The following is a 25,063-nucleotide window of genomic DNA, read 5'->3' on the forward strand; positions in this document are numbered from 1 at the left end:
TCTTCAAAGGGCAGCGTGGCTGAGTGACAGCTTGTCTCATCTGCTCCCTTGTCCTGTCACACAATTTAGATGTGGAGAGCTGACATGAGAAGCAACATAACTGCACATCTCCAACCACCACTGGGTCTCACCCGGCCGCAGTGCAATTTGTAGAGAAATGAGCCTGTGCAGGAGGAAGACTTCTTTCAGTCTGAGACCATAACAGAACAGATTATATGCACTTCACTAATGATCACATTACATTTTATTCACTGAGTACATCACAGGGCACTCAGAATATCAAAACTCCAGTGCAAGACAACCTACATTACAACATTAAAATAATCCATGAGTTGCTTCCTCATCTCCAGTTCCTTTTCTAAACTTCAAGCCAATCAGTGTACTAAAACTGCAAGAATATGATTCTTCTCCTGTTTTGAGTACTCTTCTGTACATTTCATTTCCCAGCTATATATTCAGTTATAATCCAAAGCACGGAAGAAATAGCAGGAAGGGAGAAAAACAGTTGAAAATTTCCTACTAGAAAGAATTAAGAGAAACATGATAATGCACTAATTACTCAAGGCCTCAAGAGCTCATTTGTAGGACAAGTAATTGAAGACAGTCTTAGGCAGGCACCTCAGCACTCAAACTCGTTTCAGCCTCAAAAAGCTCCAGTACACAATTTTGCCAGCAAGGCAAAAGGATGTTGAACTAAGGGACGTGGTTTAGTGGACAGTATTGGTGATAGGTGGATGATTGGACCAGGTGATCTTAGAGATCTTTTCCAACCTTAGTGATTCTGTGACTACCACAAGCTCCTCAAAACTGCTCCATTACTGCATGTGGCACAGCACTGTAACAAGTTGAAGACTGATCTGGATTGAACAGTAAATAAATAAATTCTATAAGATTTATTATTTGCAGACTCAGCTTAAATACAAAAAGAATTTCCTCACAGCAATTCAAATATTCTAATGATGAAGTAAAAGGGGAAACTACTGCGTGTAGACAAATTATATTCCTTGTAACAGTAAAACTGAGAGGATACTTTACTAGCATGAATTCCTAAACTGAATTTGTAGGCAAGAGTAGTATTTCCAAATTGAACCAGTCCTCAAAAATGTATTTTCACAGGAATATCTGTAACTACAGGGTAACTTGTACACTTAATTGACTATTATCTATGCTGTTAACGAGAACTACAAACATAGGCTTCAGAAAAACAGTGGAGCTTTTACTTCTGAATGGTTAATGGTTATAGTAAATGCTATTAGTTACACCAGCACAGGTTCTTGCACTCTCGTACAAATGTCAAAGAGTAACATCCCAGTAACATGCGCCAACAGATCAGCTTTACCCTTCTTTCCACCAACAAATATTCCAAGACTAAATTTCTTATGGGTCTTCTTTCTAATAAACTACACCTGCAGAGAATTTCTCCTGCCTGGCTTCAACACGGAAAGGCTCCAATTCACATCGCTGGGAGGTGTAAGAGAGCAAGCTGAAGATACGCAAGGTAGTTCTGTCCTAATTTTTAAGCACACAGTGTTTGACACTTGTCACCTCCCAGGAAAACAACTGCCTTTATCTTTCCTTCTTTCTCCCAGTCTGTTCCATGATAATGGACTGGAAATGCCGTAAAAGAAGAAAAGAGCCCAAACATTTTCTACCGAACTCGGGACTATCACAAGTATTTAAAAAGCCAAAATTACATTATATCTCTTCAAACCTTCCTTCCCTCCCTGTAAGGAATAACGTTTTTTAATTTCTCTGTCTATTCAAGAAATGCTACTCTCTGCTCTTGAGGAACTGTTCGGAACAAACAAAAAGATACCTGTGGCTGAAATGGCGGAGCTGCGGGCCCCTGCATGCCTTGTGTCTGCTCATCCATTCTAGCAGGCAAAAACGTCCTCTAAGGCCTGAAAAGAGAAACATAAACAGTCATTACACTGTAATCCAATTATGCCGTAATTTACAAACAACAAATGTCAGCAGTGAAATGGAGGAACTAATATTCTCATTAGCATTCTTGAGTTTACTAACATCTAACTATTCCAGTTCTGCAGTTTGGAGAAGGAAGCTTTCTTATAGCTGCTATATATAATGAAATAAATCCCCACATACATCTGTGAACTTACTGGACAGGCGCTGAACACTAAAAAGACCAGAGCCATGCAAATGGCCCTGCTTGATGGAAGCTGCAGCAACTCACCTCTCTTTGGAGGCACCAGGCCCCTGCCAAACTGCAAAAAGCTGTGGCCAGCAGCTCAGACTCTAGGAAGAGCAGGAGATGCAGAGCAGCAGAAGGATTACAACTGCACACATGCTGCTTAAGTTCCATTAATTTATCCACAGATTTTACAGAGTAGGCAAGCAGGGGTGGGGGAGCAGGCGCAGCATCCAGGTTTACTGGTGCCTACAAGGAGCACCATACTGTCTACTCAGAATACAACAGAAGCCTCACCAGCAGCCTTAAACCCAAACAACACAGCCGACTTTTACGCAAGAGGAAGCCCCTCAACAAGTGTTTCAACACACACAAACACAAAGCACCACTGTCTGCAACTTGATCAAACCTGGCAAGGCCTCCAGTCAGACTTACATCTGACTGCAAAGCTACTCCAGCTTTTCAGTGTCTGACCGATTTACTTCCTGTTTCCTACCCTGGAAGTTCTCTTCTGCTACCTCTTAAATCTTTACCACCAGGAAATTTCCTAAGATAATTCTGTTCAGATAAATCTGTATACTTCAAACACTGCAAGCGTGCCCTCCTGCACATAGAGCTATTCGTGTTCCACAAACCTTACACTGCAACTATCGCACAAGATTTTCATCTAGCATTAAACTGAAGTTCAGCATGAAAGCATGCAAGCTACTATCTCCATTAAAACACAGACAAAAATCAATCTTCTCAGTAATTGTTTTTGATGCTATTATATAAAGGGTTGAAATAGTTCCCAAGAGAAAACAGGGAACCTTAGACCAAGTTTCTCAAAGCTCATTGCAAAACATTTAAGAAATCCTAGTTGGCAGTAACATCACTCTTACAGTATCACAAAGCTAATCACAATTCACAGAGGTTGGAAGTCCAACCCCCCGTCAAAGCAGGCTCCCTACACCAGGTTGCACAGGTAGGCGTCCAGGTGGGTCTTGAATACCTCCAGAGAAGGAGACTAATGGATGAAGCCGTCACTGAGCAGCTTTGCAAAGTTGCTCGCCACACTGTAGCAGTGAGCTCACTGGGGAGCAGCAGGCAGGACACACGCTGCCAATCACTACCTCCCTCCCTCCCTCCCATCAAAGCAGGCATCCCACCTATCTCATATACAGCACATAGATCCTCCAGAGCCATCAGGGCACGGAGCAGCCTACTCTTCCTACACTTGGTATTTCTTCATGAAGGATACAGTTTGGGGCTTAGGCTTCCCTACCAGCTGTTACTAATACAAAGTAAAGAGAACCAAAGCTGCAATTTCAGGCAGGTCAGTGTAAAACGTGATGGAACTGATGCAAGAGGCCAAGTAAATGAAGTGGAAAAGGCAAGATTTCTGTAAATACTAGAGGGGAGAAATGAGCAAACAGCTGCTGCACAGATGCTGTACAACTCCTGCAACTTGGCAACCAGCCGCAGGATGCCAGCACCATCAGCCTCCTGCAGGCTGCGCCACATCCCCCGGCAGCCTCCCTGCCAAAGGGCAGAAATCCAACACAACCACGCTGAAAACCAAACCGAGCACAAGACTGCACCTTGTTGCTTGCTTTTAGGATGAAATGAAGAACTGAAGGGGTAACAGCCACGTTCTACCGCAGTAAGCAGGGAAGATTTATTAACTTCTGGGGGTTTTTGTTGCTTTTGTAAAGGAAAGGTAGAAATCAATGATCTATGTCCATATACTGAAGTGTATTTATTCCTTCTATTTTTTTTTTTATTTTTTATTTTTTAGCCTTAGAAGACTTGTATTATAAAGCAATTTGGCATTTTGACCATACAAAATGGCAAGGGTGCAAAACACATCTCCTGTATTGGTTGTCAACATAGACAAGAATTGGATTGAGCTGCTCACAGGCTGTTTTTACAGGGAAGCGTGCCTTGCACCTCAACAGTCAACTCCAAAGGTCAAAACAAAGCAGAGTAAAACTTGTTTGTACTGAAATTAAAGGTGATAATTTCTGTTTTTCCAAAGGCGTTTTTCATGCTCTGACTTACCAGTGACACGATGCTGAAGAAGCTGCCGAGCAGTCAGCACTCAAAACTAAAAAGCAAATGCAGGTACTTAAACGTAACAACATTCTCTTCTTGAAACAACTCCTATCAGGACCTCCTTCTCCAAATCCACCACCTCCATACACAGTGGTTCATGGAAAACCACCGACAGACAAAATGAGATGCAAAGCAGCTGCACCACCAGCACCCAAAAAGCCAAAGCTGACTAATATTTCCCAAAGTGCTTACACGAATCACGTAGGAGGAAAGGCCTCCTTGGCTTCACCACGAGACTCAGAAAGATGCATTCAATTGAAGAGTCTTCATTACTCTTAGCAGAGCAGAGTGGAAGACTGGGGGTGACAGCACGCTGCTGAATGCCACGCAGTGCAATAGACACAGGGCCATGGTCAGAGAAGCTGATTCAGATTAAAATGATGTAAACATGGGAAAAACAGCGTAGGCGAGACCAAGAAGGAAATAAGACAGAAATTCAGTTAAAAAAAAACACTCCATAATTCCTGAGAAATTAAACAACACTGCAGGCAAGAAATAGCTGGGATAGCAGGAAAGCACATATACAGCCTCACCTTCCACACCTCAGCAATAGGTGCTTTCTATACAGCACAACCAGCCTTGCAGATGGTGTGCACCGGCAGGTGAGACTACCAACGACTCTTACAGAGCCCAAGGCATGCGGCCTGCTCCTCAGCACCAACCACAGGCCTTTGCTACATCACACCAGAGGATTTTTTAACTAACACTTCTAAAGGAGAAAAAGGTACTTGGGAAAAACATGAAATCCTTGCAACTTTTTTTCTTTACCACAATGAAGTCGTTATAAACAGAGAAAAGTTACCTCAGGAGACCAAGCATTACACACCACCTAATTGCATGAAGTGTGCCTTATCAAACACTATTTTCATTGCTCTAAGTCCATAGAAAATTGAAATGTATTTGCCAGAATTCAGACACTAATGTCCTTAGCAGATGGCAGCACTACAACACAAAAATACAGCACATTCCTGCAGAAAACAACACCAACAGCCTAAAGTAGTCACCCTAGTGGAAACCAGAGAACAGTACTCAGGAAACAAGGGCTTAAGATTTCCAAACTCCCACACCTTGCTGGGCCAGCCACACCAGCACGCCTTCCTCTGCACACATCCACTGCTGACAGCATCAGAAGACAGAGCACGGCAGCACATAAGATGTATGCTCACAAGCTGCTCTTAGAATGCTGATGTGCCCAAAACCCTCAAGCCCTCGCTCCATCTGAGCATCTCCAAAAGGCGTAAGAAAACACTGACAGTTTATGTAAAAATTCTGCTCTCTTACTTCAAATTGGGTGAGGTTTCGTTCCGTTTCCCCTCCCTCCCCCCCTTCCAAAATGTAACTGGAAAATGAAACTCAACTCAACTGTGTTAATACACATTTCAAGAAGATATTCACCACTTCCACACCACTGGGATTCAAAGAATCATAATTAACATGGGTCTATTTAACATGAAATGCAGGAGATTTTGATGAATTTTCTACTGTCTTTTCTTTAAGTTATTCCCAACATAGGCCAAGAACATGCAATTCAGTTACATGTGTGCATGCTACTACACTACCCACTTACAGAGCTGCACACTCAGCTTTAAAACAGCATTAGAAATATGCTGGAACACTTCAAATGTTTAAAAAAAAAAAAAAAAGGAAGAAAGCCAATCAATGCTGCCTCACTGCAACTGGTTCTGCTTGAGGCTTACAAAGTACAGGCAAAAAGTATCTCCTGTTTCCTGCTCGAACGCTCCTGGGCAGTGGCCAAGGCTTGCAACACAAGAGCAAAGCAGCTGATGCCAGGCTTACAGGACCTAACAACCCCGTGCTGAAACCGAAAGCCCAGGGCTGCTGCTTCTGGAGCAAGAAGTTTCAGCATTAGCTCAGGCAGCAGAAGAACCAGGTGTGATAGCACTGAACAGCAGAGCGGGGGCTGCGCTCCCACAGCCAGAGCTGGGGGTGGAAGGTGGGCAGGTCCTTACAGTACAGAAGGGCCATTCGACTGCACTGAGGACTCTGCGCTTTCTCCTGTAAAGACCAAAATACACAAACATTGTCTATAACATGGATTTTAATATACTTATATTTGCAATAAACCCATTAGGCTTCTAGACAAATTAGTATACACCCAGGCAGCTTCAGCAAACAGCCAATTTTCCAAGGCTGTCAGTCTAACATACAAAGACACCGCATGCATCCACTGCTAATTCTCCCTTGGACCTTTTCCATATGTTCCTACTTCTACAGGAAGCATCTAAAAGATTAGAAGCATTTGCAACAATTACAATACTAAATAATCAGCAATAAACAATTCGACCATCATCCACTCCTCGTTTCCAGGTTCTTTGCCCTGCCCAGCTCAAGCACACCACACTTTTCATTGGTTTGCTGCTATTCACAGATTATGACAAGCACAGAGCCTCCAACATGCTTATTTCAAGCTTCTTATTTATTTAATGGCTTACTGGTTCTTTGAGCTACCCATTCACTTGATGAATAAATATTTGACCACAGCGGTTTCTTTTTTTGCACTCCCTCAACAGCTAAGTTAGATATATGTATTAATAAAGCAAAACACATTTAAGTTGACACTCATTCGAACTCTGCCAAAAAGATCAAGATCTTAATTGGCAAGAGATAAAGTAAACTGCACGCTGGAAAAGCACGTTAATCATGAGCACAGGGGAGTCTGTAATTTACCCCAATTAACGTACAGTATATACATGAACACATGCATATAGACATGATTTATGCATAACAACATAAATGCACATATACACACGTCTACCCATACTTATCTATAAATTATGCATATAGACATGCAGAATGAACACTATCATTAGCTGATGATGGTAAAATGATTGTTTCACACATAAAAAATGCCTACCGTGTAACAAATCCATATTCATTGGTAAATTCTGTGCAGAAGCATCAGTATCAGAAGAAAAGCTATTTGTGACGACTTAAGTGGTAAACATGATCAGATGTAGATGTACACACACAACTAGGATTACCTTACAAAGTGCTTCTAAAAGAGCTCTATTCTGAATATACTATCAACTGAATCCTCCCGGTAGGATGGCAACTCTATGTGGACTAACTTGAAAGAGGAGGATAAAACGAATGATCAATAACTCTTTACTTCCACATTGGTAGATAAGCATTTGTTGAGATAACTACTCTTTATCTTTTCTTAAAGCAATCAACAAAATGAGCAACAAATTTATGTCCCAACTCCTTACTCACAAGCTGTCCACTCCAAGCTCTACAGAAGAAGCCAAACATGCACAGTTGAGCTAAGTTAAGTGCTGGTCTTAGCAGGAGGAGTTGTAGCAGAAGCCAGTATATACATATTAAATTACTTTTTAATTACTCAAAAATAATTTAAAAAAAAAAAAGAAGAAGAAGAAGTAGTAAATGAATACAATAAGAAATCGTAAAGTTCTATCACCATCCATCCATCGGATTCATCAGGTACTCCTGATTCTGACCCTAAAAGCACAGCTTCAGTCACTGTTATCACCAGGCTGCCAGGAGCCCCATTGATACTGGCTAACTGGAGAAGAAAGGCCGCACCTCACAGGTCCATCCCTCTTCCTCTTCCCCCATTCGCACAATGTAATCGCTATTTTGTTTTCTCCTCCTTCTCCATGCTAGTTGTGTCACGCAGGTAGATTCCTTATCTTTCCAGATGCTCCCAAAGGGCTGTACCTGCAGTGACTCACCCTTCTTTAACTGTTGGCTGTTTCATGACAACTGATGGAGGATGAACCTCCATTTTCACTTGGTTTCTGCCGACCCACTAAGAAATCCAACTGCCATTTCCTCATATAGAATAGCCAGTTACAAAGGAAATACTTCTTTCCCTGCAAATGTTTTCCCCGTGATGCAATCTCAATTCACACAAAGCACCTGACCACACCACTACCAGCAGAACAGGCCCTCAGTGCACACAAGGACAGCAGCCATCCTTGGTGCAAGGTCCCCTCCCTCCCTCCAGCCACACAGAGCAGCCCTAACTCACAACAGTTAGATCTCTGGTCGAATTACACCTCAAGCACAAAGACAGACAAGCCAATCTAACAGCTCACAAGCACTTCAGGTCTTCCTTTCTCTTCCACATGATCCTGCTTAGCCATCCTGACCTCCCCAGAACTTCTGCTGAGCTGGTTCAACCCCAAATGCAGCCAGGGCCCACGCTCTACAAATGGCAAAAGCCGAGCAAGGCTCAGGGGAGGCGGCAAGAGCCTTTGGTTTGCTGAGCAAGAGCAGAGGTGGGAAACAAGGGAGAGATCAGAGGGAAATGAACATCTTCCTGACAACAGTGAGTTACTGCATTAGCTCACATTTCATTTTAGTTCATTCTTAGGTAAGGATGATAAAAAATACTAGAGGATAAAAAAAACACCTCAATAACAGATTTGGAAAGCCTAACAAACCTAACCCTCCTCAGGCCAACACAAGGGCAGTGTGACGAGACGCCCTTTCTCTAACATAATAGTTTTAAAACATAACTTCAGTACATGATTTAAAACCTGAGCTACCCCCAAGATGATGAAATGAAGCAGCACACAGACTCAGAGCAGGAATACCAGCCAGACTCCAGAAGCTTTTCAGGATCCTCTCACACCACCCTCCTAATCCCACAGCTGCCATGGCTGCAGCGAGTGGTGTGGGATCCTCAGGCCCAGAAGCAGAGCACCAGCAGCCATCTCTGCAGGCCAACACACAGCTTCACAGCTGTGTTTGTGCCTCATATTTAGCTTCCACCAGCAAAAATCCACAAGGCCCATTGCTGCTTTTGGAGTATCCTCAATGACTAAATGTCCATGCAGCGTGGTGTGCACAGGCTACTCACAGCTCCTGCTCTCAAGCCCTGTTTATCACCACGAAGCTCACAAGCAGCCCACACACCTAACACACAGTCCTAGATTCCACTCACGGCAAGTATTGGAAATTCACTGCTGGGAAGACAGCTCCTTTTTTGGATCTGTTTTCAGATGAGGAAGAAAAGGGTACAGAAGAAGGGCCTCTACAGGCCAGAATGCTATGCATTTTCACACTGCAAGCTTCTACTTACTTATTACAGACTGAACATTAAGTTTACCTGTGATATTTTTGTTTTCCCGTTTTCAAGGAATCAATAGATTTGTGAACATCATATATTGACAGCAGAGCATTACAATGAACTGAAAAGGATCTGATCATCAACAGTGCAGCAGCTAACTGCATCTCATCTACAAGTTGAACTCTCAGGGCAATGTAAAGCGATTAATCTGGTCCAGCTGCTAAATATAACAGTTGTAACTGTGTTATAAATCACCCCAAGCAGATGAAAGCAAAAGAGCCTTGAATGTAAGTTCCCAAATGCCACATGATGTAAATAATCTATTTGAATTGCTACCTATAATCAATAGGGAGAAGTCACTGGCATCAGAAAACTGAACTATGCACAGTAAGATTCTATCATACGTACTATTTTCCCTCTTCTCAGTGTGCTTAGTTCTTTCTAAGAAGCTCCCATGCATAAGCATGTGTTTTAACAGCACTTGAAATACACTGTTCTCCAACCTCAGAAATGGAGGCTGAATTGCACTTAGATTCCAGACACACAGGATTACCCTTAACAGAAAAGCTCCTTACTCTCTAGCAGTATTGCTTCTCTTCAGCATGTTAGACAGCCTGACAAGAACTTTCAGACTTTCTTCAGAAGGCAATGGAGAGTGATGCTGTATTGCACTGCAAGGCTGAACTACTTGCTATGTGGTCAGCAGGGTTCAAATCATGATAAAGACAGCAAATGTGTGCTCAAGAGGCTGCTCTTATCACCTCTTTGGAATTCCAGAGTTATTTTCATCTCTGTTCTACAGAGTATGCGACACAGCTGAACTGAATGAGTTTTCTGGAACATCATCACCAGTAAACTCCTATGACTACTCACAGCATTAACTTTACCAAGATCTCCCCTCCATGTCAGTGCTAAGCACTGCTACCTGGGAGCCAGGAGGGATGTCTGGATAAGACCCAAATAACAAACATTAGAAGTTATTGCAGTTTGACTTTTGCTAGAAGATGTTTTGAGATAAGATGAATTAATCCACTCAGCACAGATGTTTGGAAGACCGTCAATCTTCCAAAGATAACAAAGAATTGATGGTGACGAGCACAAACGCAGCAGCTGCAGAAATCAAAAAAAACAGTTGCTTACCTTTAGAAGGCCTCAGGTACGCATGGATCTGCAGCAAGAGATGCCCTCTCTCCATTGAGAGCCCTCAAATGAGGTCTGGGAAAGGGTGGATCCTGGCTCCAGCCCTTCCAGTCACTCAAAGGCATTGAGTGCACCTGAGCTCTGCCAAGTTGGACCTGCCTTCCCACCAGGTGCTCAATCACTGGCTCAGGCCTTGACTTAGCATTTCCATGACAATGATGCAACCAAATACAGCACTAATGTGAAAACAGGATCCTGTACTAAGTCTACTGAACGTGCAGTTTTTATATGCACAGACAAACTACCTCACCAAAGTGTCTCCGTGAACAAATACAGCAGGATGACTGCATTGAGCTCAACTTTGGCACAAAGAAGAAAAATACAGGTGTAGCACAAGTCTCCTAAGATTTGGAGGATAACAAATATTGTAGCCAAATCACTGACTGGCTTCACGCACTGTTTTCACTGTCTTTGGATACATCTTTCACAGGAGTTTCTCATACACTCACATGTCTTCAGCTAAAATGGTCCTTTTCCCTCTTCATCTGGAAGGAATTTCTACCACAGTGGTGAGAATCCATTTGTCTCTTTCTTGTAGACCCTGGAAGGGGGTTCAAGACTACCTTGTAAGCCAATCAAATACAGATTTTCAGTGGGCTAAAATTCCTTTCCTTATTTTACACTTCTATGACTAGTGTTTACGTTGAATTCAAGGTATCTACAATAGAGGCACTATCTCTATGCTTTCATTGAAAATCTCTGAGCATGCTTTGAAAATCCATCTATCCAAACATCAGACGCTCCTAAATAAAGCATCCTAAATATGTTGAAATTAAAAAACATGCCCCTTTGTATTATTCCCTTCCAGTATCAAAAAATATATATAAATAAATATATATATATACACACACACCACTGCAGGGCTTTAATTTCTTACTTTAAAGCTGCTCGATGCTACACACAAGGTTCCCTCTTCCCACCACCAAAACCAGTTTACCCTTCTGCTGTTCCCCAGAGCCCAGGAACTAACTGGGGTGTCTTACTGCATCGCACCCCTCTCGCAACAGCACGAGTTGAAAACTTTAAATGCAGGCACCTCTACAGTGCTGCAGCTCTGAGCTGTTTCCAAAGCAGCAACGAATAGAAGGTGATTGAAAATTTCACTCTTACGACTTAGTGGAGTTGCAAATATCCACATGACATCTAACTAACATTAACGCCTGCCCTATGGAGCAATACAGTGCCCACGTTAACCTCTGAAGGCACAGTCTGCACGGAAACAAGACAAAACTCAGAGCAGGTACAATGCAGAACAGAAACCGGGTACAGTACAAGGTAAACACGAAGCTGTGGGGGTAAGGAAATAAAGACCGAAAAAAGGAGGAAGCTATTTACCAATCTATCTGTTTTTGTTTTGTTTTATTTTACTGACAGGGGACGTCCCGCTCCCAGCACTTCTCAGTAGGCCTCAGATTCTCCTGGTCCCACTCAGCACAGCTCGGCCAACCCGAGGCGGAGCCGGCAGCCAGGTGAGAGGGGCCGGGCACAAACAGGGCGACACCGAGCGGCTGCTCCTCCCCCGGCAATGCCCCGAGGAGCCCAGCCCCACACAGGAACTCAGCGGGCGGACAGGCCGCACCACCCGGAGCTCCCCGGCTCCCAAAGGAGCTGCCAGCCACCGCGAGGCCAAAAGCCTCCGCAACCTCAGGGAACCGCTTCCTCAAAGCCGCCACCGCAGTGACGCCCCGGCCCCTGGCTGCCCCGCTAGACATCGGCTAAGAGCAGACGGCACCACACCACTACACCACGCCACCACATCACACCACACCGCCACACTGCGCCGCCATCCCGCCCCCGCTCGCACAAAGTTTCTCTCCCCGGCCCGCACCGCTCCTTCCCCTACAGGCAGGGGGAGCGGCAGCCGCGCCGGCCAATAGCATCGCGAGAACGAGCCACACCGACCAATGCGAGGCGTCGGGAGGCGGAACCCCGCGGTCCGGCCGCGCTACGCAGCGGGGGAAGCGCCTCCAGGCGGGCGGGCACAGCCCCGCGCCTCACGGCCCCGCAGCGCCGCTCACCCAGAACCTGCCGCTGCCTCCGCCTGCTCCCGGGGCGGCCTCCTCCTCCTCCTCTTCCTCCTCCTCCTCCTCTGCCCGCCGGCTCCTCAGCAGCCGGAGCCGGGCCGCAGCTCGCTGCAGGCGCCTAGCGGGGCTGCTGGCCGCCGGCTCGGACACCCGCTGCGGCCCGGACCTGCTCTCCGCCCCCCGCCGCTCCTGCCGGGCCCGTAAACATCCCGGCATCCCCGAGGATGGAGGCGGGGCGGCCGCTGGGCTCCGCCTCGCCCCGCCGCCCCCCTGCTGCCGCTCGTGGCCGTGGGGCGCCCGGCGGCGGCTCGGCAGGGCGGGCTGAGTTCCGCGGGTGAAGGTTTCCGTCAGGCGCCTCCCAGCCCGCCGGGCTGCCCCGCACCGCCGGCATCGTGTGCTGCGGATCGGCCGTAACGAGCTCGAGAAGGTTCCGAGGCAATGAGCGCTCGGACCTGTGTGAGCAGCTGAAAGCTGAGGTACACGCACAGGCCTCTGTTAGCAGGGCGCTGGTTGTGCAGTCAGCCGGCAGCACCCCCATAAGGCCTCGGCCCAGGCTGCTTTGGAACACAGCGATGTCAAACAACCTGCTTTACATCCCCTGCGAGTACTCAGTTCTTTGATGACTGTGACACTCAAACCGTGAGAAGTCAGGGACCGACAGGGATTCAACACAGAACTCCTTTTGCAGTACTCAGAGAAGTAAAAGCATTGCAAACAGCACAGACCAGGCTGTCCATGCATCCCATCTTACCTGATCCTACTTCACCAGAGCACTGCCAGGGTTACTTGGGTGGAAGTCACTGACTGCCAGAGCACCACTGCTCTGTTGGGCTCCTGGAAGTTCAGCCTGCTTAAGACTGAGGAAAAGCAATTTGCTTCACAGAGTGGAGATCATAAGAACCAGCGATGGGAAGGAAAAAAAAGCATAAATCTCTCAAGGCAGGTTACACAGCACTGTGATCAAACAGCTTCTTCCTAAGGTGAAGAAACCATCTGTAAAGGGCAACTGTTTTTGTTAAACAGTTAAAGTGGTACTTCAGCAAAGACTCTTACAGAATAAATAAGGCACAGACCAGTGTGCCTAGAAAACGTCCCTTCACCTCTCCGTGCAAAATTACAGACTGCTTCTGAGATGGACCTCAGCACTGAGACATCTGTGGGGTAAGTGGTGAGAGAAACTCTCACAGATCAAAAAGATATCACGTATCTGCTGTCTCCTTCCTCCGATTTTAATACACTTTTTAACAATTTGGCACATTTCCTCTTTATTACAGCAGTATGGCGTCTGATGTTTTTAGCCAACTGGGTCTTTTGTTTGAGCAAGGTGCTATTTTTATACCCACTGCACTTAGTTTCATTTTTATTTCTCCATTTTCTCCTTTTGTTATTTCACTGTAGCTACAATTACTGCATCTCTACACTGCTGCACTGTCTGAACCCAACCGCTCCTTCAGCCTGATCCCACCAACTGCTGCAGCCTCTTGTCTGTCCTGTATTCCAGACTCACTTGGTTAAAAAATGGCTGCTTCCATTTTCTTTTTGGTGCTTTGAGAACCGAGACCTAAAGCTGAATACACTGCTTCAGTTAATCGACCAGCATCACAGCCATCAAAAAGAGCCTTACCAAAAAACATGGCTTTAATAAGATGCTAATTTTAAATAAAATACAAATTTAAAATGTACAGGGTGACAAATCTGCCACGTACTGTCCAAGTCGGCCTTCAGACCTGCGCTGTACCAAGGTTTACTTACAAAGGGATGTTTTCCTTTGCTTTACGGTGCACGTTTTCACTTTAATAAACCCATCTAGCATTCCTAGTAATGGAGCCTTCACATCTTACAGAATCAGAAAGGCAGAAAAGGCTCTGGAAGATTGACTAGCCTAAGGGGTTGTTAAGGAGCAGGCTTATCTCTGGCAAGTGCTTCTCTTGGAGGCTGCAGGGGACACTGACTAACCAGCTAGCAAAGGCTTAGAGAAAACAGATTAAGACATGCTAGAGTTAGGGATCTGAGAGGAACAACACAGCTCTCATGCTAAGCCTTGCCAGCTGCTGGAGGTGTGGCAAATGCTCCACACCTGAAATCAAGCAGGCCAGAGGAAGAAGGAAGGAGTTTAGTGTAGAATTTCCCATACTGGAGCTAGCTGACAAGTTTGGTCCCTATAGTTGGCCTTAGGTAATATTTGTGGAGACACAGGGCTCTCATAGAACTGTCATTCTGAAATACCTTTTGGTTATATTGGCAATGGCAAGATAAGTGCTCTAGTTTCACATACTGAGAAAGAGATCACTAGGTAAGGGAGAATGTAGAGGTAGCAAAGAAAGATCCTATGAATTAAAGAAGGGTCCTAAATAATCAACCATATTCTCCCTAGGTATTATACTAAATGTGAGTTCTCCAATATATACCGGACAGTTACAGTTGTCCCCCAGTAATTCTAATTTGGGAGTTCATTTTTATCTTCCTTAACGGTCTACAAGTCATGATATTGTAGCAATGCACAGACATGCGTAATTGACTGTTACATTTGGTAACAAATATGTAACCATGTTGAACAGTTGGTAACTGCAGACCCTCATTTACAGACGCTTCCTAAGCTCTACTGGCAGATGTCTCTCTGTCACTGATGCTGTGCTTCACCAGCCTCAGTACTGTCCATTAGTTAATAAACATAAGAAAGCTCTGTGAGTCTTTTTCTGGTCACTGAGGTATATTGATATATATAACCTACAAATACAGCTACCATTCAGAATACCTGAAATATCAAATGATGATAAAATGCATTATTTGCAATTGCAGTGTTGTGTGTTGTTATCATTGAACCAGAAACCAGTGGTCTTTGCCAGGACTTGATTACCAGACTTGGAAGCAGTTAGAGACTGTTAGGTGATGACATTTAAGTCAAGCAAGGACTCAGACATTTAGACCTATTCCCCAGGTGATTCCTAATGTGCTTCCTGCTAGTCCTATTATCTAGGGCTCGGTGCATGTAGCTTCCTGAGATGTTCATTAACAGCATGAACTTAAGACTCAAGAAAAATACGGGTTTCAAAACTTTAACAATTTCAGTCAAAAGTGCTCACTAGGACAGAGAAGCTTGGAAATAGATGTGGCTGGGGTCACAGACATTAGAGGTAACAACAGCTCAATGGTTAACAGTTCCTTGGGTTCTTCAAATCAATAAACTGGAGGAAATTAATCAAAAGAAGCAACTGCTCACTATAAAACCTTGAAGCCTGAATTTTCAGGCTTAAAGTTTCCCTCTGTCCTGGTTCTTCGTTACTAACTGTGAAAAAGCTCATGTATCTACCTTTTTTTGTGTGGCAGGAAAATTAGAAAGTTGTGGTGGCAGTGTGAAGAGATAGCAGTTCTCTCTGGGCTCAATAAATATTGCAATAGGATATTATGCCAGTTTTAAACTCCATTCATTAGAGAAGCTCAGAGACCTCTTGCTTTGAATGAAGCAGGGCACCAGGCCTTCGTCAGGGCTTCTTTGCCAAAGAACCATTCTAGACTTTTGATCACAATACATTCAAATTCAACAACTTTGTAGAAGTGAAAGGGACAAATAAATTTACCATAGGAACAGTGAACCGTGAAAAGAGGGCTACAGGATGTCAAGGAAGCTTGTTGGAAGCAAATGAAAAGTAAGAGCCAAAGGGGAAAGCGGATTAGGATCATTGAGCAAGCGTGTATCACCTGTTGAAGCTTCTAGAAGGAAAGCCTGAAGACCAGCAGAGCTCTGCAGGAGAGTAATGGAGAGTAGCAAAAAGGCACTCTTAAAATATTACATTCAGATGAGGGAAACAGAAAGTAGCAAAAGCTCTGGCAGTCTACACATAACACTGTAACAGGCCAAAAGCATTTTAAGGAAAATGTTGGTAATGGTGTAAAAAGTAATTGTGAAACCTCTTCCAAAAACATCAGAAGCAGGAAACCTGCTGTGGTAGATGTTGGGAAGCCAAGAATGACTGCGACTTAAAGATAAAGTTTTAACCAAGATAAGGCCAGGAAAAAAGATCTTGATGACTTCAGAAGGTCTCTGGAGACATCCCTGCTGGGGAACCTGACACACCACACAAACGTGCCAGAGTTTTTGGAAAGTAACGTGGAAAGGGTGAGGAAATAGAGCAAGATGATCAAGTTCACCAGTGCTAAAGAACTGTACAGGAGTAACATAGAAATGCAGGTACTTCAGAGCAGTATGGACACAACCACCTACTGCTTTTTACTCCAAGTTCTTTTAGCATTCACACAATAAATGCTGAGGAAATGAACTGCTTTTAACTTTTCTGAAGATGATTCTGCTCATCATTTTGAAGAGATGAACTCCATTCTAATGAAAATAAAGTTATTGCTCTGCATAACCTGCTACAGTGTTTAAAAATAGGGAGATGGAACATTATTACATATTATATGTATATATATAATTATTTATAAATAATTATCTATAATCTAATAATATAATTATTATTATATAATAATTATAATTATAAATCTAAAACCTGGAGGCTGGCAACTCTGTTTTAAGGGCCATCAGAGAGCTCTGACCATTTAGCAGTATTGCTGTGCAGGGCTGTATAAACAAGAGTGAGAAATACTGAGCCTAAGGAACTGTGGTGAAATCTCTCTAAGAAGAAGGAAATACAGTGCTGTCAGTAAAGAAATGAAATACCAAAATGCACCTATTTTATACACACACCAAGTTATTGTTCTAAATTTTAAACACAGTAATTTGTAAGATTTTATTCCTTCTCTTATTTAGAATCCCAAACTATTATTAGCACAATGTGCTGTTTCTGATTTCTCCGTGAGTTTCACATGCAGAAAACTTTTGCTGTACACAGAGTACGTGCACTAAAAGTAGCAGTGAACTGAAACTTACCTCCTGCTTTCAGACTGAGAACTATGCGAAACAGCATCTAAAATATATCCATCCAGATGAAACTCACAGAATACTTTTTGAAGCAGGTCCTGGCAAGAATAGCAAGGTCTGACAGGGAGCCCAAGTAACTCTTACTTGGAATATCTGTTCCTGTTTAGAAATAATTATCATATGCTCTGATGCCTCAGGAACTCTGTGGCAATAAACTTCTCATCGGTGATGACATCATATTCCCTTCACACACGTTTAAGGTTTTACCTTGGAAATTAATTGATTACTCTGCTCTGAATGCACAAGCCTGGCTGCCAGTACTTTTTGCAGCAGCACAAATTACCCAACTCGTGTCCAGCAGTGGCCCTGCACGCATGAAGCTCTTACACTGAAAACCAGAAACTTGTGTTATTCAAATAAAAAGAACTCTGACAGAAGTTGTTAAGCCATACAATTTCCAAATAACTGTTAGGTCTGTTTGTCCAAGGCAGTCGTGTTTACGACACGACACAGGATTAGAAACTGTCCTAAAGTCTATAAACATTCGCTTGCCAATAAAAACTACAAATAATATACTTGGTGTCACTGAGGCCCAGATTCAAGTATAGCTGCCCTGTCTTTGGTGAAGTCACACTGATTTACACACTGCTGGAATGTTCTTGTAACCAGAAAAGAAAAAAAAAAATCACCTAAGTTTATCCTTTCCTTCAGTAAGTCATAGATGCCACAAATAGCATTCTGCTTGAGTCATTATTACCATGAAGTTAGAGTAAATTATTATTGAAAATCCAGGTCTGCGATGTTTTATGCCAAATAAAATAAATACTCAAATCGCATGAGCTTCATTGGTGCCTAAAAATTAAGACGTTGCGTCCACAGAACGTACTGACACCTCAGCCTTAACTTTTGTTTCTCCTCCCACCTGACTAAATACTTTGGTACATCAGACATCCTCACCATCGTACACCTCAGCGTCAAAGCCCTGAGGAATTCATGGAAAGTATTTATGAATATGTTAATAAAGGAAAAAATTCAAACAAATTTAGTAAAACATATTGGATTTCCCACCAGAAACTGATAGGTTAAAACATTTTGTGGTCGGTTAACACACAAGTAAATCACAGAGACACTGACCTGATAGAAGCTTCGCTGTTCTCCTCAGGGAGGTCACAATGACATCCCAAACATCCACCTGTAAAGCTGGCAGAATCAGACTGATGTTAGTGTGTTGGGTAAGGGGTATTGCTATTTAAAAAGCAGAATGGGCTACAAAGAGGAACATTCAGGCTTACTGTTAACCACTGCATCGTGCCTGGTGATACAGCAGGACAGCTATTCAAAATACGTACTGAGATCTTCCTTCTTACTGCAATTCAACAAAATTCACACCTTTGGAGAAAGACAGCCTAAGGTTCATAATTACTTAAACACCATTTAATGGTCATACTTGGTACCAGTGCAAGACAATAAGGTTTCCACGTCTTTTGCAGGCTTTTTCCCCAGAAACTAACATAAATCTCTGCAAGTGTTCTAAACTGCAGCGTTACTTGATAAGCTTTTTTAAGGCAGCTTAATCCAGTCTTTACATATAAGCTTGAACAGATTTCCCATTCCAGCTAGAAATAGAATGGAGAGAAAACAGCATTTGTTCTGCTAGCATCCTTTCTCCCAGCCTTTGTCACAACTAGTTAGAATGTAATTCTTCCAAACAGGAATTGTCTCTCACCATGTCTCCGCACTTTGCCTAGTGGAATGGAGCCTACGCCTGCGCTGCAAAGTAAATGAATAATAATTTATGATGATGTTGGAAGGGTGTTGACAGAAGCAGAGCTAAAGGCACTAGTGGGGAATAACCACATTTATAGCAAAAATAACTATTGTCAGCCAAAAAAGCAAACTTATGTTCCAGTGTTTAATCTTTATTAGCCAGAACTCCCAGTGGAAAGGACATGGTTTGCTATGGTAATTTTGCTAGAATAAGGACAAAAGATTTTTTCCCACTGACTTCGGCAGACTTTTGAACCAGATTTAGAAGGGAAAAAAGAATCCACAGAACAAGTAAAATGCCAACAATATTTATTTCACAATAAAACGTAAGTGCATTTTATAGGTGGCTAGCAGCTTGTAATTACCCTTAGTAAAACTAATCCTTTCCCTGTGCTTATTAAAATGGTTCGTGTTTCAACAAGCCGTGAAAAGGACTCGCTACCAATCTCTAAACTCACAGAGAAGCTGAGAAACATCCACCAGAGTCACAGTTCCCAGTGCCAGTCCTGTTTTCGTGCCTGCTGTTGGAATTCAAAGCCTCTAAGGGAATTAAAACTAACATATTAGTTCCTAATTAAATCCAAAAGGGGTGTGAAATGTAACCAAATAACTTCACGGTATATCTTGGGAATACACTCTCAGGAGAATAAGGAAGGAGAAGTGGCTTTCAATTAATAATTTTCCCTCTTCTAAGATGCAGAAAATGTCTGTAATGTTCTCTTGACCCCTTTTAATTTCTTCAAGGGGAGCGTTTGACTCTTCAATCTTCCTCTTACAAATGTATTTAAAAAGTTGCTGCAGGTTTGTAATAATTCAGTAGGATAAAGAAGTACAGTCATCACTATTGCAGTCCTTTTTTCTTCAATTAGTATTTCTAATCACATTAGACATGTTTTCAGTATCCAGAGAGGATGCCTGATCCCTACAGCTATCGTGAACCATTAGCTTTAATTAAAATTTACAAGTCTAATGTTGTTACATCTGCTAAAAGCATTAACTGCCATGTTAATTACCAAAATGTTAATGTTGCGTTAAAATATGAATGTTCCCTTTTGACAGTTCATCTGTGGTTTAATTATTTATTTTTGATAGAAAGCATCCTAAGAAGAAAAGGCATAAAAAGCAGGCTGAAATAACGAGATATAATGGGAAAACTACACCTAAATGGAAAACTTAACACTTCAGAATACGGACTGCCAGCACAAAATCAGTTGTACCTTTGCTAAGTGTCTCAAATAAATACACAGCACTCATGTCACGTCTAGGATGTTATACGTAATTGCAGCACATTCATGTGCTATTGCTTTATAGGAGTATCTAATCTGCAAGACGAAAAACTTTTAAACCCCTGTAGCTGAGCACCATCATTGTTGCAGCCCCAGAGAAGAAGCTTCCCCCAAAGCAGCATCTCAGGATTTCACATCAAAAGGATACGAAACTGCCGAAGTTTCAACTTATAACTTTTTTCAAAGTACTCATCCATTTACAACAGGAGCTGTGTAGAACCCAGTCCCAAAATCACTGTATTCCCTCTACTAAGAATGCTGGATCACAGCGTAAGACTTCAAAAATTCCTGTACTTAATAACAGGCGTTGCAAAACACTTGTGGGGATTCACCTCAAGAAAACAAGTAAAACTGTCACTTCCACAGTAAGTTCCTAAGTTACTCCTCCACTATAATATTCTCACAGCTATTTATTTGTTTTGGTGACAAGATATAAGAAAATTCTTGCAAACCAATGTCTTGAGACTATTACTCTTTAGAATGCTTATCAGTGACATAGGTGATGAGGTTGAGTGCACCCTCAGTAAGTCTGCAGATGACACCAAGCTGCGCGGTGCAGCTGACATCACAGACGGGAGGGATGCTATCCAGAGGGAGACACGTGAGAACCTAATGAGGTTCAACAAGGCCAACTGCAAGGTGTGGCATTTGGGTTGGGGGCAATCCCAGGTATGCGTGCAGACTGGGAAAAGACCTTGAGAGCAGCCCTGCTGAGAGGAACCTGAGGGTCCTGGTGGATGATAAGCTGGACATGAGCCAGCAGTGTACACTTGCAAGCCAGAAGGACAACTATATCCTGGGCTGCATCAACAGGTTAGGTTGGCTTAGACATTAGGAACAAATCTTTATTCAGAAGATGATGCTCAGAAAACAGTATCTCAAATTATTACCATTAACAGGTTTGAGAGCTTTTCTTATATTTGGTTGGTTTTGTTGTGGTTTTCATTTTGTTTTCCCCTGATGTTTTAAACAGTAAGAACTAGATATAAAGTTGCTTCTCCTAACACAAAAAGGCCAGATTTGGATAGACCACTGCAAATTCTCAGTGGATTGCTAACTAGAAGGACAGCAGATGTGGAGCTGACCCACTTGCTTCCTCCCAGCTGACCCTTTTCTGATGCCTGGCTTTTCTCAGCTGCATGGGGTAGTCAGTCATTCCACTCACAGAACAAAAGTTGTCCCATAAGATAGTTGGAGCTCTTCTTTTAAGAGGTAGGCACTGTACCATTATGACTGGCTTCTCAGAACAGAAAAGGTGCATTTGGGGGTCTTTTTTTCCATGTAGGAAAAAGCTTACAGTTTGGAGAACAGCTTTGCTGTCCACTTGCAGGACCAAGCATGCAGCAGAGAAGCTCTGCAGCACCTGTGAGCTGAAGTAAGGCTGGGAGTTCTTGGAATCTCTTCTTTAGCCACTCTACAAACAATAACAAAAAGCCCCTTTCAAGCTCTGGAAAGCAATCGTCCAAGATGATTCTTTGGGTTACACTTTTTTCACTACTAAAGATTCTTTAGGGTCCAAAGTGGTGTTAGCACAGCTGACTGGTTCTCAGAAGACTCCTTCTCTACACATCTCCGCAACTAATATACAGGCATGGCCCTCCTGCACCTGCTGTAGTCCTGCCCCAAGAGGAAGGGGAGCTCTGAGTGCACCTAAAGCAATTTCTTTGCATCTTTAGTTTTGTTTTCCCCTAAGAGCCAAGGCAGCGTGACCAGGTTGACAGCACTACTCTAGACAGCGCTCAGACAACACCAAACCCAAGCTATGGCTGACTACATTCCCATAGGTGTGAGTCATATGACTCTGACATAAAGCAGGACTAGAGATAGATAGAAGTTGCTCTGATACCAAGGCTTTTACAAACACTAGTTCAAACAGAAAGTATTCCCAGTTAAAAATAATAGTAGTTATTTTGAAGAATTGCATGCTAAGAAGAAAATGCTTTCTATTAGTCTGCCAGAAGGCAACCCATCTCCTGGGCTTTGTTTGCTTGTATACATTTCACTGCCTGCAGCAATACTTCTTTAAGTCAAGTTTACAGAAACTTTGGTTTCTCTTGTGGAGATGAATACCTTCCCAAGCTCATTACTCAAGAGCATTGACACAGCCCAGAAGAGACAACATATTTCAAGCAACTGATTTGCAATTAATCTGGTATTAGCTGCTGCCTTGCAGGGCTCTAACAAAGTACATAACAAAGTACATACTGCAATCTTATGTACTTCCACCCATCTTGGGACATAATATCACCCCCTTTTTGAAGTCTTCCAGTTCTTAACACATTTGAAGACTCCATAACTTTTTTCTCCCCGTAAGGAAAAACTGGAAACCTTTTTTATTTGGTTGCTTGTCACTATAAAGCAGGATGAGAAGTGCTGCTGTACAACCATGGAAAGACAGGACCAAAAAGGAGCTGCCTTGCTCATCTCTGCAGTCATCATCAATTTCATAAAGAGGATTTTTAAGTTAATCCCTCAGTGTGGTGGCCAGTAGAAGCTCCAGCAGAAGGGCTGCCTTTCCTCAGGCATTCCAGCTGAGGCAACACAGGATTATTTGCAGGGACGTAGCATTTTTGCAGCATCTGTATCCACCAGGTTCTGATTTCTCACAAAAATGCACATCCTCTCAAAATTAGTAATACTTTGCATTTAATAACAACACCAACCTTAACATCGGCAAACCTCCTTTTCGTACTTTTTTTTTTAAACCCTTTCTTTAATAGTGCATGTACAACTAGTTAAATGAAAACTAAAGGATTTCTCTTGCTCCCTGCAGCTCCCTTGGGTGGAAGATGCTTGTTAGAACATGCCTGAGTAGTGGCAACCAGCCCAGTGCACCATCCACCAAAAAACTACATTACCAAATTGTAAAAGCAACAGGGTTTTAGTAATAGTTAATTAAAAGGCCAATGTAAAAGCATAATTTTATGGTCTCTTTCAAGATACATTCAAAACAGTTTTTCATCACACAAAACATCAAAAGGCAAGCAGCACAGTTTTGCTGGGCATAACTTTTTGATAGAAGTTTCTAAAAAGCAGTGACAAACTCTGCCTCAGCAATAAACCTTTCTTTGACCTTTCTTGTGAACATGAACACATTGTTGGATAAATACAGTGCAAAGCACTGCACTCAATCACAATGGAATCCATAAAATCTGTTGCAAAATCACTTACAGTCAACCTAGATTTAATGAGAGCAAGATTGACCAACACATTGGTTCTGCATACAAAGGAGTTCCAGTTGATGAGCATGTCCATCCCTAGCACTCAGGGCCTGATACACCTAGCACTGCACAACTCACATGTTTAATTTGGGCAGAGGATTTATGTACCTTCCAGAGTAGTACCTGTGTCTGGTTAATTATAGTCATCCATTGTATGTATTTACATATCCCTGTTTGCATGTATGTATCTGCTTAAGTATTCGTATACAATATTCTATGTGCAATTGTAATTAGCATAGCCAAAATAAAAACAGGAAGTGTTCTATCAAGTCAAACAATCTGAAAACAAAATTAACATTGAAATTGATGAGATTTTTCATTCATTTTTGTACAACCGGATCCCCCTCCCAAAGACTATTCTCACCGGGCACCATGTTTCCTGTTCTAATTATTTATTTTTCCATAAATAGTTGAACTAACAGTCTAGTGATGGAATAAGAGCAGAGTTTACATGACATTTAACAGGTTTTCAGTAACTCCTCAGATGTGAAGTTCATGCGAATCCATAGTAACTCCCAAATCCTGCAGAAACGTAGCATCACCCACACAAGTTGGAGCTTCATGGTTTGGTAAGCAAATCTTTTATATCTTAAACAAATCTCTGTTCTCCAGATCATAAACACTGAGATATTTACAGCATCTCCACAGCTGCCCTACAGTTCACAGCCCCTCAAGGCTAACATGCAGGAATCAGTTCATTTTGTGTGCTCTGCTTGAGAAGTAGAGTATTAGTCATTCCTCTGTAACTCTTATATTCAGAGCATTCCAAAATACTGTTTATTATCTCAAGGATTCATGTGACCTATTTCATTCCAAATACCTAAGTATTTCAGATTATTGCCCTATGCTATTTTAGAGTAAATATTTGCATTAATTATTTCTTCCTATATAACTCACATAAAGTCACAGACTGGTACAGATTCTGTACTTAATTTCTAGAGTTCCTGGAGCAGACACTCCTGCAAAGACTTCCAGTAGCTCCAGTGCTTCACATAAGACAACAACCCAATGCCCCATTTCATAAGTACATGTTGTTTTGCATATTTTATGGGATACTAAAGTACCTGCAGCACAGTGACAGAGTAACCAACCATACTATGGAAACAGCAGACAGGAATACAGTTCATATGCAATTACAGCAAACTCTTACTGTAGGATTTAACGATAACATAGAAGCTGGATGCTCTTTAAAGAGTCACACACATCTGTACATGTATAATCTGCATGTCATTTACTAATGACAGGATTAGAGTATCACAATGCCGCTATGCTTGGAGGACTATTAGATGAGTCTGGGCACACCAACTTAATGCAAATATGCAAATCAAAGGCTGATTTTTAGGACATGCATGTTTCTAAACATTCTAATTAAACATTCAAAATGCACCAT

The 25,063-nt window shown here is 42.6% G+C and overlaps 2 protein-coding genes across 18 annotated transcripts in view; one reads left to right on the forward strand and one right to left on the reverse strand.

The window, feature by feature from the left end:
• NEK7 (NIMA related kinase 7) overlaps positions 1-12,712 on the reverse strand; it is a 58,669-nt gene extending 45,957 nt beyond the window's left edge. For 4 of the 15 annotated variants that reach the window (XR_004308176.2, XM_015869362.3, XM_085511105.1 and 1 more), the window contains exons 1-2: positions 12,518-12,712; positions 1,817-1,901 (exon numbers count right to left, since the gene is read on the reverse strand). Coding sequence is in view for 13 of the 15 variants with exons in the window: in XM_015869362.3 (XP_015724848.2) it covers positions 1,817-1,873 (57 nt within the window). In the remaining 2 variants the exon portion in view is untranslated. Of the gene's footprint in view, positions 136-1,816; positions 1,902-2,194; positions 2,473-4,189; positions 4,607-10,439; positions 11,041-11,834; positions 12,304-12,401 lie in introns of those variants that run through there. The other 11 variants (XR_014932632.1, XM_085511104.1, XM_085511103.1 and 8 more) reach the window with 10 other exon arrangements.
• Positions 12,713-12,795: 83 nt separating this feature from the next.
• The window catches only part of LOC107317087 (uncharacterized), a 34,949-nt gene continuing 22,681 nt past the window's right edge, over positions 12,796-25,063 (forward strand). For 2 of the 3 annotated variants that reach the window (XR_014932635.1, XR_014932634.1), the window contains exon 1: positions 12,799-13,684. The gene's annotated coding sequence lies outside the window, so the exon portion shown is untranslated. Of the gene's footprint in view, positions 13,685-25,063 lie in introns of all 3 variants that reach the window. The other variant, XR_014932633.1, reaches the window with a different exon arrangement.

The sequence above is a fragment of the Coturnix japonica genome, chromosome 11 (genome assembly GCF_054131305.1).
Source record: "Coturnix japonica strain WE chromosome 11, WE-NBRP24, whole genome shotgun sequence".
Classification (NCBI taxonomy): domain Eukaryota; kingdom Metazoa; phylum Chordata; class Aves; order Galliformes; family Phasianidae; genus Coturnix; species Coturnix japonica.